At 42.0% G+C, this 14,821-nt stretch overlaps 1 protein-coding gene across 1 annotated transcript; it reads left to right on the top strand.

Moving 5' to 3' along the window:
* The first annotated feature begins 4,426 nt into the window (after positions 1–4,426).
* Positions 4,427–12,084, top strand: LOC133554492 (uncharacterized protein K02A2.6-like). Its single transcript, XM_061903321.1, has 2 exons — positions 4,427–11,679; positions 11,776–12,084. The coding sequence occupies exon 1, from the start codon at positions 7,132–7,134 to the stop codon at positions 8,707–8,709; it is 1,578 nt and encodes a 525-aa protein (XP_061759305.1). The 5' UTR covers positions 4,427–7,131; the 3' UTR covers positions 8,710–11,679; positions 11,776–12,084.
* The last annotated feature ends 2,737 nt before the right edge of the window (positions 12,085–14,821 follow it).

The following is a 14,821-nucleotide window of genomic DNA, read 5'->3' as shown; positions in this document are numbered from 1 at the left end:
AAGTCACAGTAGAGAGATGGGAAGCTTCAACCTTTAGCCACACAAACACACGGTGATTCCTTGTTTAAAATTCCCGGAGGTGAAAATTTACTATGGATCACAGTGCGGTCAAGCGAACATGAATCCAGACCAAATGTCAACCAGCAGGTTTCGGTGAGAAAATTGTGGTTAAAAAGTCGCTTCTTACCGGAGAAAAGCTGAGCTTGGGCCGTCCATGAAGCTGCCATCGACTTCCTTGAGACATTGGCGTCAAGACACCCGTGGACGTACACCTCCGACTATCAGGTACTGTTAAACTCACTAAAACACTAGCAACAAAATAGAAAGATAAGGGATTTCCCAGAATTATCCTAGTAAATGTGTTTAAAAACAGCGAAATCCGTCCCAATGCAATCGCGTTTTTTTTTAACTTTTTTTTTTTTTTTTTTCTAGTCCGTCGCTATCAATATCCTCAAACACAAATCTTTCATCTTCGTTTAAATCAATGGGGAAATTGTCGTTTTCTCGGTCCAAATAGCACTTTTTGTTGGAGGCTCCCATTAAAATCAATGTGAATATATGAGGAGCCCCCACACTTGCGACGTTATCGTCTGCGACTTCCGGTAGAGGTAGGGTTTTTCTCCAGTTGCTAACTTTATCGCGGATGTTCTCTACTAAATCCTTTCAGCAAAAATATGGCAATATCGCGAAATGATCAAGTATGACATATAGAATGGACCTGCTATCCCTGTTTAAATGAGAAAATCTCATTTCAGTAGGCCTTTAAAGGGTGCTGGTGCACACACTGATCAACTATCTAGAACTGCGTTTTTAAAGTTAGACTTAAAGTACCCATGATTGTCACACCCACACACACTAGGTGTGGCGAAATTATTCACTTCACCCTTGATCACCTCCCTGGGAGGCGATGGGAGCAGTGAGCACCAGCGGTGGCCACGCCCGGGAATAATTTTTGGTGATTTAACCCCCAATTCCAACCCTTGATGCTGAGTGTCAAGCAGGGAGGTAATGGGTCCAATTTTTTTATAGTCTTTGGTATGAGTTTTCAACATTTTTTGAGTCAAGGCACATTTTTTGCATTGAAACAATCCGGAGGCACGCCACCAGCCATATTCGCAAACCTTGAGATCTCTGAATTCGGGAGATTGGGGAGGTTTGGTGGTAGCGGGGGGTGTATATTGCGTGTTTTGGGTGTACCGTATTTTTCGGACTATAAGTCGCAGTTTTTTTTCATAGTTTGGCCAGGGGTGCAACTTATACTCAGGAGCGACTTATGTGTGAAATTATTAACACAGTACCGTAAAATATCAAATAATATTATTTAGCTCATTCACGTAAGAGACTAGACGTTAGCGGGGGTGTATAAAATAGTCGGGCAGTTTCATGGATGCAAAGGATTCTGGGTATTTGTTGTGTTACGTTTATGTTGTGTTACTGTGAGGATGTTCTCCTGAAATGTGTTTGTCATTCTTGTTTGATGTGGCTTCACAGTGTGGCACATATTAGTAAGAATGTTAAAATTGTTTATGTCACAACCATTAGCAACCATTAGTGTACTCTGTGTCACCCAGTATGCCTTGCAGACGTGTGCGTGTGTCTGCGGAAGCCACACGCACACGGGTCCTAAATGGCTCTTTGGGTGGCAAAGGTTGCCGAACCCTGAACAATGTATATCAAATAATTCCGAATGGTTCAACCGCCACCCGCGCCCGAATCTAATTAAAATCTATTTTTTCGTCATGTCACCCGCCCGACCCGCGGTTTATTCGCGGACTCCGCGGAAGAGACCGCAAACCGCGCATCTCTACTGGACGTATAAGATTTCATGGGATTTAGCGATTAGGAATGACAGATTGTTTGGTAAACGTATAGCATGTTCTATATGTTATAGTTATTTGAATGACTCTTACCATGATATGCTACGTTAACATACCAGGCACCTTCTCAGTTGGTTATTTATGCGTCATATAACGTACACTTACTGTATTCAGCCTGTTGTTCACTATTTTTTATTTATTTTAAATTGCCTTTCAAATGTCTATTCTTGGTGTTGGGTTTTATCAAATACATTTCCCCCAAAAATGTGACTTATACTCCAGTGCAACTTATATATGTTTTTTTGCTTCTTTATTATGCATTTTCGGCAGGTGCGACTTATACTCCGGAGACTTATACCCCGAAAAATACGGTATATTGTGTCCCGAAGAGTTAGTGCTGCAAGGGGTTCTGGGTATTTTCCTTGGGTGTATTCTCCCAAAATGTGTTTGTCATTCTTGTTTGGTGTGGATTAACAGTGTAGTGCATATTTGTAACAGTGTTAAAGTTGTTTATACGGCCACCCTCAGTGTGACCTGTATGGCTGTTGAACAAATATGCGTTGCATTCACTTATAGATTAGAATAGAGAATAGAATAGAACGTACTTTATTGATCCCTGGGGGAAAATCAGCACGACAGTTCACTCACAATATACAATAATAATAAATAATATAATATATATCATATATGTATATAATATATGAATAATATAAATATATTATACATAAATTCTGTTACTCACACATTATGTGTGAGTAAAAGCCGCAAATATTGTGTAACCAGGCCGGCACGCTGTTTGATTGGAGGAAAAACGGACGAGACGAAAGTTTGTAGGGGTCGTTAAAGGCAGTGCCTTTAGGGCACGCCTCCAATAATGTTGTCTGGGTGGAAATTGGGAGAATGGTTTGCCCCGGAAGATTTTCGGTAGGGGCACTGAAATTCGGTGGTCTCCTGAGAAAATCGGGAAGGTTGGCAAGTATGTCAGCAGCAGAAATCATTAAAAAACGAAACTCAGTAAAAAGTCGTCATCGCAATTGTTGGATATGACTTCAAACCATAACCAACCATGCATCACTATAGCTCTTGTCTCAAAGTAGGTGTACTGTCACCACCTGTCACATCACACCGTGACTCGTTTTGAGTTTTTTGGTTGATTCCTGTGTGTAGTGTTTTAGTTCTTGTCTTGTATTTTTTGCTTCTATTTTGGTGTCTTTCTTGATTTTTTTGGTATTTTCCTGTAGCAGTTTTATGTCTTCCTTTGGGAGACATTTCCCGCATCTACTTTGTTTTAGCAATCAAGAATATTTTAGTTGTTTTTATCCTTCTTTGTGGGGACAGTGTTGATTTTCATGTCATGTTCGGATGCACATTGTGGACGCCGTCTTTGCGTCACAGTAAGTCTTTGCTGTCGTCCAGCATTCTGTTTTTGTTTACTTTGTAGCCAGTTCAGTGTTAGTTTCGTTCTGCATAGCCTTCACTAAGTTTCAATGTCTTTTCTTAGGGGCACTCACCTTTTGTTTATTTTTGGTTTAAGCATTAGACACCTTTTTACCTGCACCCTGCCTCCCGCTTTTTCCAAAATTCACAAAGCAACTAGCTACCGGCTGCCACCTACTGATATGGAAGAGTATTACATGGTTACTTTGCCAAGCTCTAGACACCACCGACACTCAACATCAACTCAGAATTTGCAGACTATAATTATATGTTTGCAAAAAATATGTTTAACCCAAATAGGTGAAATTAGATGATCTCCCACGGCACACCAGACTGTATCTCACGGCACACTAGTGTGCCGCGGCACCATATTTGCCAACCCTCCCGGATTTTCAGGAAGACTACCGAAATTCAGCGCCACTCCCGAAAACCTCCCAGGACAAATTTTCTCCCGAAAATCTCCCGAAATTTAGGCGGAGCTGGAGGCCACGCCCCCTCCAGCTCCATGCGGACCTGAGTGACGTGTCGACAGCCTGTTTTCACGTCCGCTTTCCCACAATATAACAATATAAACAGCGTGTCAGCCCAATTACGTTATAACTGTAGAATGATCGAGGGCGAGTTCTTGGTTTCTTATGTGGGTTTATTGTTGGGCAGTTTCATTAACGTCCTCCCAGTGCGGTAACAACACACAACAACAGCAGTCACGTTTTCATCTACCGTAAAGCAGTTCGTCTGCCGTAAACAGCAATGTTGTGACACTCTTAAACAGGACAATACTGCTATCTACTGTATGTTTTGGACCATGCTAGGGAGAGATGGAAGATTCCAGACTCTAGCGCATTTGATGAAAGCACTTTTGTGCGTGCCACACATCAATGCATCATCAGAGAGGGTGTTCAGCATGGTTAGAAAAATAGTGACACAGAATAGAACAAGGATGGACAATTCAACCCTTAACTCAACAATGAGTAGATGAGTGTTATGTGTAAATAAATGAATACTGAAATTCAAGTATTTCTCTTATATATATATATATATATATATATATATATATATATATATATATATATATATATATATATATATATATATATATATATATATATATATATATATATATATATATATATATATATATGCCGTATTTCCTTGAATTGCCGCAGGGCATATATTATGCGCCTGCCTTGAATTACTGCCGGGTCAAACTCGCTTCCCAAAATAATTAGCGGATGCTTAGTATTACCGCCTGGTCAAACTCGTGACGTCACGAGTGACACTTCCCTTGTCATCATTTTCAAAATGGAGGAGGCTAATTTCAATACCGGTAATTTGAAATCGCATAAAGGGAAGAAGATTAAGAGCTATTCAGTAGGATTTAAGGTCCAAGCTTATATCACACTCAAACTTTTACTGCTTACATTTGGTAAGTGCCGGAGTGAGAAGAGGTTTTAAAATAATTAGCGCATGCTTACTTTTACCGCATGCCTTTGGTAAGCGCAGGTGTGAGAAGAGGTTTTAAATTGATTAGCGCCCCGCGGCAATTCAAAGAAATACTGTGTATATATATGTATACAAACTAGAGCTCTATTTTATATATAAAAAGGAGAGGCAAAGGACTATGATAAAGCAGTTGAGCTACTCACTACATACTTTAGCCCAAGTCATAATGTGGAGTTTGAAATCTACACATATAGACAAGCAAAACAAAACGAGGGAGAAACAATGGATGCATTCCATACTAGACTCAGGAAACTGGCCCAAAACTGTGAATTCCGTGACGAAAATAAAGAAATAAAATTACAAATCATACTCGGCTGCATGTCGTCACGGCTCAGGAGGAGAGCACTAAGATACCCTAGGATGACTCTCAAAGACTTAGTGGATCTCGCCAGGGCATTCGAAACATCTGAATTTCAAGCTTCTGACACGGAAAACAAAAATAACACAGGAGAGATTGCAGCCATAGCTAGCACAAGCAACAAAAGATGGGCAGGCTTGCTGCCCCACAGATTAAAGATGAACAGTGCACAACAACAGCAATCAAAAACAACATGCAGGAATTGTGGGGGCACATTTCCTCACCAGGGAGGACAATCAGCATGCCCGGCAAAAGGCGTCTCATGCAATGCATGCGAGAAACTCAATCATTATGCTCGTTGCTGTCTCTCAAAACAGACAACCAAACAAACACACAGCATGTACAAAACAACACCATGCAAGTCAGATCACTTCAGGCTGATGTAGACGAACTACCTCACACCTCTGTCAGCCATGTAGCTGCACAAGACTCAATCACAGATGATGAGTACCTATTTGTCACAAGCACAGCTGGTGGCGCACTACTGCCAGTGCGGCAACTTATGATAGCTGGTGAAAACATGAACGTTTTGGTCGATTCAGGTGCTTCAGCCAACATTCTGGATGAGACAGCCTTCGGCACAATTCAGTCAAATGTAAAGCTCGAACAAGCTAGAAAGAAAATCTTTACCTGTGTCTCAAACACTCCACTCCCACGAAGGGGGAAAGTAAACACAACAGTCTCGGCAAATGGCAAAACTGTCGAAGCAACTTTTTATGTGGCTGAAGGTGCTCATGGCTCCCTACTGGGCCACACAACAGGAACTAAACTAGGCCTACTGCACATAGTGTGTTGCACGCAGACCAAAAAGCAAGACATGTCCAAGGCTCAACAGTTACTCCTGCAATATCCAAATCTCACCACTGGCATAGGGAAACTAAAGAATTTCCAAGTCAAGCTACACATCGACGACATCGTACGGCCTGTAGTCCAACCACATCGTCGCATTCCTTTCCACATGCAAAAGAAAGTGGAGCAGGAACTGCAACACCTAGAGTACCAGGGCATTATTGAGAAAGTTCATGGCCCGACGCCATGGGTGTCCCCCATCGTAGCGAGTTCAAAACCCTAAAATCCAGAAAAAATCTGTCTCTGCATTGAAATGCGCCTTTCCAACACAGCTGTCCAGAGAGAAAGGTACATATCACCTACAGTGGATGACATCATACACGATCTCAACGGTGCAACTATCTTCTCCAAGCTGGACCTCAATGCAGGATACCATCAACTTGAATTAGCACCAGAATCGAGATACATCACCACATTTTCGACACATATGGGACTCAGGAGATGTACGAGGCTCATCTTTGGAATATCGTCAGCAGCAGAAGTTTTCCAACACACAATTCAAAACATGCTGCACGGAATACCAGGGGTCAGAAATTTCAGTGACGACATTATCATATTTGGGGCCACACCTGCAGATCACGATCGATCCATGGAGGCTGTCTTCAAGAGACTCGCTGAGAGCAACCTCACAATCAATGAGCAAAAATGTGAGTTTAAAAAACAGTCTTTGGAATTTTATAGCTATGTATTTTCAAAAGATGGGGTCTCTCCTGACCCTAAGAAGATCCAGGCCATCACACACATGCCGCTGCCTCAGAACCAGAGTGAAGTCCGCAGTCTACTGGTAATGGCCAACTACAGTGCTCGCTTCATTCCAGACTTTTCATCAATCACCCAGCCAATTCGTGAACTTACAAAGAAAGATGTGGCCTGGCACTGGACAGAAAAACATACAAATGCCCTGACTCAGCTAAAAGACAGACTAATCAGCCAACCAGTCATGAGCTACTTCCATCCAGGAAGAAAGACTAAGGTCATTGTGGATACAAGCCCGGTTGGTCTCGGCGCTATCCTTGCACAAACAGACAAGACAAACAACAAAACGCACATTGTGGCCTACGCTAACAGAGCCCTGACTCCTGTGGAACAAAGGTACTCCCAGACTGAACGGGAAGTGCTTGCAATAATCTGGAGTTGCGAACACTTCCACCTGGATCGGATTTTGTCATGGACACAGACCACAAACCACTGGAACTGATTTTCAAAAATCAGAAGTCCAAACCCCCAGAAAGATGGGCTCTTAGACTCCAACCCTACAAGTTCAAAGTGGTCCACAAAGCGGGGAAATCTAATCCAGCAGACTATATGTCACGCCACCCACAAACTCTCCACCAGTGTGTGACAACTGATGACATGGACACTGAAATCCATGTCAGGTTCATCGCAAAACATGCAATCCCCAAAGCAATGACTCTCCAAGAAGTGAAAAAAGAGACAGTCAAGGATCCAGTGCTGCTACACCTGAAAGAAGTGATTCACTCTGGCGACTGGACCCACCTGTATGACGGCCCCTCGGAATTTGATCACTCAATGTTAAAAGCCTTCCACAACGTCAGGGAAGAACTCGCAGTCCTGGATGACGGCAGCCTCATCCTTAGAGGCAACAGACTGGTACTGCCACAGACGCTACAAACTAGAGCGCTAGCTCTCGCTCATGAAGGACATCAAGGCGTGGTTAAGACCAAGCAGCTACTCAGAGAAAAGGTCTGGTTCCCGGGAATAGACAAGCAATCAGAAGAACTAGTGTCTCAGTGCATCCCATGTCAGTCATCAGTACTGAGAACGGAACACCAGCCACTACAAATGTCGGAACTCCCAACTGGACCCTGGAAAAATGTCTCCGTGGACTTTTGCGGTCCCCTACCCTGCGGTGATTACCTGTTTGTTATGCTGGATGAATACTCAAGATTCCCCTTCGTCGAGATCACATCCTCAACCTCAGCACACACAATAATCCCTGTTATGGATAAAATACTTTCCCTGGTGGGCACGCCAGAAGTCGTGAAGCGTGACAACGGGCCCCCATTCTCAGGCAATATATTCGGTGACTTTGCTCACTACCTCGGCTTCCACCACAGGAAAATCACACCATACTGGCCACAGGCCAATGCAGTTGTTGAAAGTTTCAACAGACCTTTAATCAAGGCTGTGCACACTGCCATGGTTGAAGGCAAGCCATGGAAGCAAGAATTGTACAAGTTCCTTCGCAATTATCGTGCCACTCCTCCCCACACCACCAACCGGTCTCCAGCAGAATTATTCTTTGGTCGACCAATGTCGATAAAACTGCCCTCCATCTCTCACCCCACCGACGACAATGACCTCAGGCAAACTGATGCACAAAGGAAGACGAAAATGAAACTATATGCGGATGAAAGGAGGAATGCTGTGCACTCACAGTTAAAACAGGGTGATGTTGTCCTGATACGTCAGAGAAGAACCGGAAAAATGGTCACACCATTCAATCCTAAGCCATACAAGGTCATCTCAGTGAAAGGAACAATGGTCACCGCAAAAAGACATGGACATGAAGTCACCAGGCACAGGTCCCTGTATAAGCTTCGTAAACACGAGCCATCTGTTCCACTGAATTGTGACAGTGACAGCAGTGAGGATGATGATGAGGACAGTACCGGCTATCAGGTTCATGACCAGGGTCGACAACGACAACAAAGCCCGAATCAAGACCAGAGGAGATACCCAATCAGAGCAGACAGACGACTCCCAAGGAGACTCTTGGATTAAAGTAACCTTTGAATTTCTACTTGCTCCTGTATACTAATGTCAGGAGGCATTTGTTATCCATTTAAAATGTTTGTATTGTGTTGTCATTGTGAAAGTTTGAACTGGCAAAATCCTTAGGTTGATTTAAGTTAAGTGTCATCATACAGTCTTTTTTTTCAGCAGAAACAAGGACATTTAATTTGAAAGAAAAGGAAGGATGTAATGTTGTGAAAATGGACATGGCCCCTTTAAGAGACTGGATTCTCAAGTCTCTCACGTGATCCCGGAAGTTGAATGTTTGAGAGCGCGTGAGGCGGTTGCGATGCTGGTAAAGAGTACAGCGGAGTATAATGGATGTATGAAGGTGTTCATTAAACACAGTTCTATAAAGCAAGAGTGGACCTCACGTTTCTACATTCGGGACCCGGGGTTACCACTCCTTATGCATCAGTTCGTGATGTCTCTGCGTTGCGACGTGTTTAAATAGAAAAGGTTCCCCTGTTGGCTCCACTATGGACTGGACTCTCACATTATTAACTGTATTTACTCGGCATCCATTGCACCGGTCACCCAGGTGGGGTGGTGAGGACGCCTTTGGGGGTTGGGCCCTTCCAATGTTTTTCATTACGCCCAATGGGTTGAAGTTTTTTTTTCCTGATGTTGGATCCGAGCCGAAGATGTCATTGTAGCTCGTGCAACCCTTTGAGACACTTGTGATTAAGTTATATATAAATAAACATTAATTGATTAATTGACAAAGACATGCACCTGGGGATAGGTTGACTGGCAACACTAAATTGGCCCTCGTGTGTGAATGTGAGTGTTGTCTGTCTATCTGTGTTGGCCCTGCGATGAGGTGGCGACTTGTCCAGGGTGTATACCGCCTTCCGCCCAAATGCAGCTGAGATAGGCTAAGCACCCCCCGCGACCCCAAAAGGGACAAGCGGTAAAAAATGGATGGATGTATGACTAATTGATTGATGGACTCTGAAAAAATTATCTGATTATGACGTGCATTTTCATGCATTACACCTTAAATCGGAATACTTTGACATGCGTGGAACGTAGCATAAACGGAAAGGTCTATTATTGTTTGTGGTAAGGTGCACCATTTGGACGAGTTCGCTCACTGTAGGTGCTTAAGAAGCAGTCAACTTCCACTGTAAACAAACATGGCTCTGTGCATTTCTGTGCGTTCAATGTTATCATGGTATTTATTTAGAATGTTTCCCTTCTGTTAAGAACTTTTTCTTTCTTTCTTTCTTAGTTTATTTCGAACATGAACATGAACAATCCCACATCACTTCACATCAAATTATGTCCGAAAAGGAGTAGTTTAACCTCTCTTTTGGAAATGTAGCTATTCTGTTCCATTTATGTTGGGATTTGTATAAGTTGCCACATGGCTTCATGTTACGACGATCTGTGTATGTGTTTGAAGCTAGCAGTTTGCACTTTGAGTAGCTGTAAGGCCGTGAATAACAAAACAGCTCATTAAGACAACTGAATCCCTTCTATTATTGTTGTATCGACAGATGACACTCCATACTACATTTTTATTTTTGCCAGTCTCGTTTTAAAGCAACAAACTCAACAGCATATAACGCTACTTCTGTACATGTTGAATGTGGGGAGACAGCAGCAAGACAATCGCTTGATTCCGAGACTATTTAATTTAGTCCCACCTCTACCACCAAAGTATAGGTGACAAAGACATGTGCAGAGAGGGTAATTCTAACATCAATTTTGGAAGATGTGTTTTCATGCACTACAATCCGATTGACTATTGGCATAAATCACCCGTCTCGATCAGAATGAGTTTCTGGTCTGAATGTGTTTGATCGGGTTACAATATTCTGAATGGCATGTTTACATGAAGTATTTTTTATCCTGGCTAGGCTTTTAATCCAATTAAATGTGTCCATGTGCACATAGCTAAGATGTTACCTGGGGCTATTGAGTGTTTTTCAAGTATCAGACACACTCACCCATGTGACCAGGGATTGGTCAGGTCCCAACTTGTGTCCAGGTGCGACAGCAAGTAAGGATCACTCCTCCTGATTCACAGCCACCTTAAAGATTCTTCAGCATCTTCAATGGCCTTCTTGATGGCCCTTCGCTGCCTGACTTCTGTGATGCCTAGCATGTGGTATTTCTACAGAGCAATAGAAACCGTCTGCATCCGACTTCAATTGGCTCTTACTTTGCTCACCACCCGTTGCTCCGAAAATCTTCCACCAGCTTGACATACTTTGCCCCCTTTCTCTTATTAGTCTCCTCAATACTGTCCTCCCCGGAGTTTCTGAGATCTGCACAATATCTGGTGATAGCTTGGTTTTGGCAGCGGTTTCTGGGAATTTGAGCTGCTTCTACCAGTCAACTCTTAACTTTCAGTCTTGTGTTGTTGCTAAGAGGTCAGAGGAGGTTGGCATGAGGCAACCCAGCAGAATCAATAACCCAGTACAGGTCAGCTGAAACTGGGGCGACTAACTCGGCAAGGACTGATGAGGAACAGCTGCTGCATGCTTTGTAACTCCAACCACCACAGGATGGTTGGTATCTATAGGCAACACAAAATTGACCTAGATAACAAAACAATAGGGGCCAACAAGAACAAAGTAAAATGACCAAAGTAACTACCGACAGTGTCACTATGAAATGTAACAGGAAGTTAAATAAAAAGGTGGTCTAAATCAAATTAAAAATATTTAAGGCTACCTATGTCCCAAATCAAAAATTAAAAACGGCTTGTTCCAACTGGATATGTCACGGCGCGGACTTGAACCCGCTTTTTTCCAGCAGCTGAGTTTCCCAGTTCGTCCTATGTCTGCGTGCCCAGACCCGCCCCTGCTTGTGCTGGGCGCAGCACGCCCACGCAGCAACAAAGCTGCAGACAATTACAAATCATCACACCTGAACCTGATGAGAGGGAGCGGCATAAAAGCCAGCGGACCCAGGAGACCTTTGCCAGAACATTGCCAATCTTTCACAGTAAGCATCAAGTCTGGCACCCCTCCCTCGTTCCTTGCTCGCCTTCTTTGTGCTCTTCCTGGTTCCCGTGTTTGATGTCCCTTGTGTCTTCCGCAGTGTCTTCCCTGTTGCCTGTGATCGTTCCTTGCCTCACGACCTCCACCCGAATCTCTGCTCGCCTCCCCCGACCCTCGACCCCAGCTTGGACTCGGACATTGTTGCCTCTCTCCAACCCCCGACTGCTCGCCTCCCTGCTGACTACCTCTTCGTCTTGCCCCTTGGATTCGACGAAAGATTCACACAACAAACAACGACAACAACCCTTGGTAAAACTTACATTGTTAATTCTACACATCGTCCGCACTCATTTATTTGTGGTAGCATACACACCCCACACACACATCAAGGTTTTTAATAAACCTGGTAAACCGCAGTTCTGCCTTGGTATCGCCTTCTTCCCTCTGCCCAGTACACAACAGGATATCTGCTAACATAACTTGGAACACTTTATTTTAAACACAGACGCCATAACGTCATCGAAGCTCATCTTTCAGCATTCACACACAACACCATCGTTTTGGAACCACGATGAGGTGATAGAAGAAAAGTAATATATACATATATAATGTTTGATATAATATTATAATATGTATATAACAACTTTATTTGAAAGTTAGTTTCACTTTTGCATCACATTACCCATAACGGCAGTGCGTTCAAAGACCCTGGATTAAAGTTAGAAATAGAGGCGTCTCCAGTTTTTAAAGACGGTGGAGACTGAACTCCCAGGAGATGCACTAATGATAATATAATCATAATAATACTGATTTCTTACTATGACTGGTTTTATATTCTGGTGTTAACTCTATGTGTATCAGATCATCTTTACTTTACACTCTGAAGTAAAGGAAAACTAAAACAGATTGGTAATCATATTTAAGTGAATAATGACATCAGAATCAGAAATAATTTATTAATCCCCGAGGGGAAATTAAAATGTTCAGCACCATCCCATTCAAGATCATATTACATTCATATTCTGGTAATTTTATATAGATTTTTTTTTGGCTTTTTTTGGTTAAAAAAAACCCCTAAAACAACCCATCTTTATTTAGGGTTTTTATCTAGATGTATTCTAAATATGTTAATCCCATCTTTAAAAAGTCAAAAACCTAATAAAGGTTTTTACATGTTTTTTAAAAAGCTTATTCTAACCAAATCCATGCAATAATTAGTTTTTTAATGCATTTAAACATGCCAAGTGTGTGTGTATGCGGCAATGACATTGGGTTTAGGGCCGGATCAGGGGCCCTTTAGGAGTTTTGTGTGTGGGGATCCCAAATACACAAAATCAGACGCCATCAGGCAAGAAAAACAAAGTTTGCATAATATGACCCTTGCAGATAGCTAGGAATCCAGGTGGAAAATTCACAGATTTATTCATTCTGGGAAGAAAATTTTCTTCCCAGAATGAATAAATCTGGGTTCATATATGAGCTGTAAGGACAAATGGCGCCATCTTTACAAACTGATCCGGGAGTTACGCCCTCCGATGACTGTCTATGACTTTTGTTTTTTGTCTCGTTTCGCAGTCAAATTCTGCTGTTCTAAACTTGTGTGGAATGTTGGAACCAACACAAAACAAGGTAGGCTGGCTCACTCCACATAAAAGGTTGCCTCATTAATTATATGCGTGTCACGGAGTGTATGTTAGCCATTTTATAAAAATGTCAGTGTCTACGTTGGTCTTACAGTTAGGAGATCGAGGGTTCGCATCTCAGTGGGGAGTTCGTATGTGCCTGGGTTTTCCCCAACTATGTAGTTTTTTTCTTCCCAAATCCCAAAACATGCATCTTAGGTTAATTCTGTGCTTATCAATTTTTTTTTCTAAATGCTTTACCCTTTTGTGAAGTTTGAAAATTATTTTTCCTTCATTTAAGTATATCAATTTGAATAAAAACACCACATACATGTTAATACAAAACAAATATAGCCCTGAAAATTCATTGCTAAGGTTGCTGTTATCAAATCCAAAATGTTGAATACTATGAAAATTCCCCTATTAAAAATGCAAAATTATTTATCCCACCTGGATAGCGGCACACCTAGCATTGATCAGTTCACTCAACACGGAAGTCCTGACGTCATCAAAGCATTCACACATCACACTAACATTTTGGAACCAGGATGAGGTGATAAAAGAAAATACAATAACTCTATCTGTGTTAACAAAGGACAAAATTATGTACAAATTTCACTTCTGCGTCTTGTTATCTATGAATGTGGTGTGTTCAAAGACCCCCGATTGAAGTTAGTTAATAAGAGTGTCACTATTATTTTTAAATACAGGGGGGGGGCTTAACTCCTAGGGGGATGCACAAATAGTAATACAGGTTGTGTACTAATATTTTAAAAATGTATTACAAAGTCAGTTGATAAGATGTCTTAACCAGATTTGTTTTATTTAAATCAGTGTTTTTTTTTTAAGTTTGAAAGATTGAAATTCTGTGTTTCAGGTATTCTGTCCCATTCCATTGCCACTGTTGTTGAGGCTATTCTACTGTGAACATGGCAAACAAACGAGTAACTTCTTGATGTCATTCGTGCAACGAATGGTGCCCAGAGGTTTATCAAATTACAAGACCCAAAACCAGTGAAGTTGGTACGTGTAATTCGTAACTAAGAACAGAATACAATGACTTGCAAATCCTTTTCAACTTATATTCAATTGAATACACAGCACAGATAAGATATTTAATGTTCGAACTAAACTTTTTTTTTTTTTTTGCAAATAATCATTAAGTTAGAATTTAATGGCAGCAATACATTGCAAAAAAGTTGGCACAGGGGCATTTTTACCACTGTGTTACCTGGCCTTTCCTTTTAACAACACTCAGTAAACATTTGGGAACTAAGGAGACCAATTTTTAAAGCTCTTCATGTGGAATTCTTTCCAATTCTTGCTTGATGTACAAGTTGTTCAACAGTCTGGGGTCTTCGTTGTAGTATTTTTATCTTCATATTGCGCCACACATTTTCAATGGGAGACAGGTCTGGACTACAGGCAGGCCAGTCTAGTACCTGCCCTCTTTTACAACGAAGCTACGCTGTTGTAACACGTGGCTTGGCATTGTCTTGCTGTAATTTGCAGGGACGTCCATGA

This window comes from Nerophis ophidion, linkage group LG06 (assembly GCF_033978795.1).
Source record: "Nerophis ophidion isolate RoL-2023_Sa linkage group LG06, RoL_Noph_v1.0, whole genome shotgun sequence".
Lineage (NCBI taxonomy): Eukaryota > Metazoa > Chordata > Actinopteri > Syngnathiformes > Syngnathidae > Nerophis > Nerophis ophidion.
The sequence above is the reverse complement of the archived record's forward strand: the minus strand, read 5'-3'. Positions and strand labels throughout refer to the sequence as shown.

Excerpts from the sequence above, each read along its gene's own strand:
- LOC133554492 (XM_061903321.1), top strand. The coding sequence starts at position 7,132 with ATGGACACAGACCACAAACCACTGGAACTGATTTTCAAAAATCAGAAG.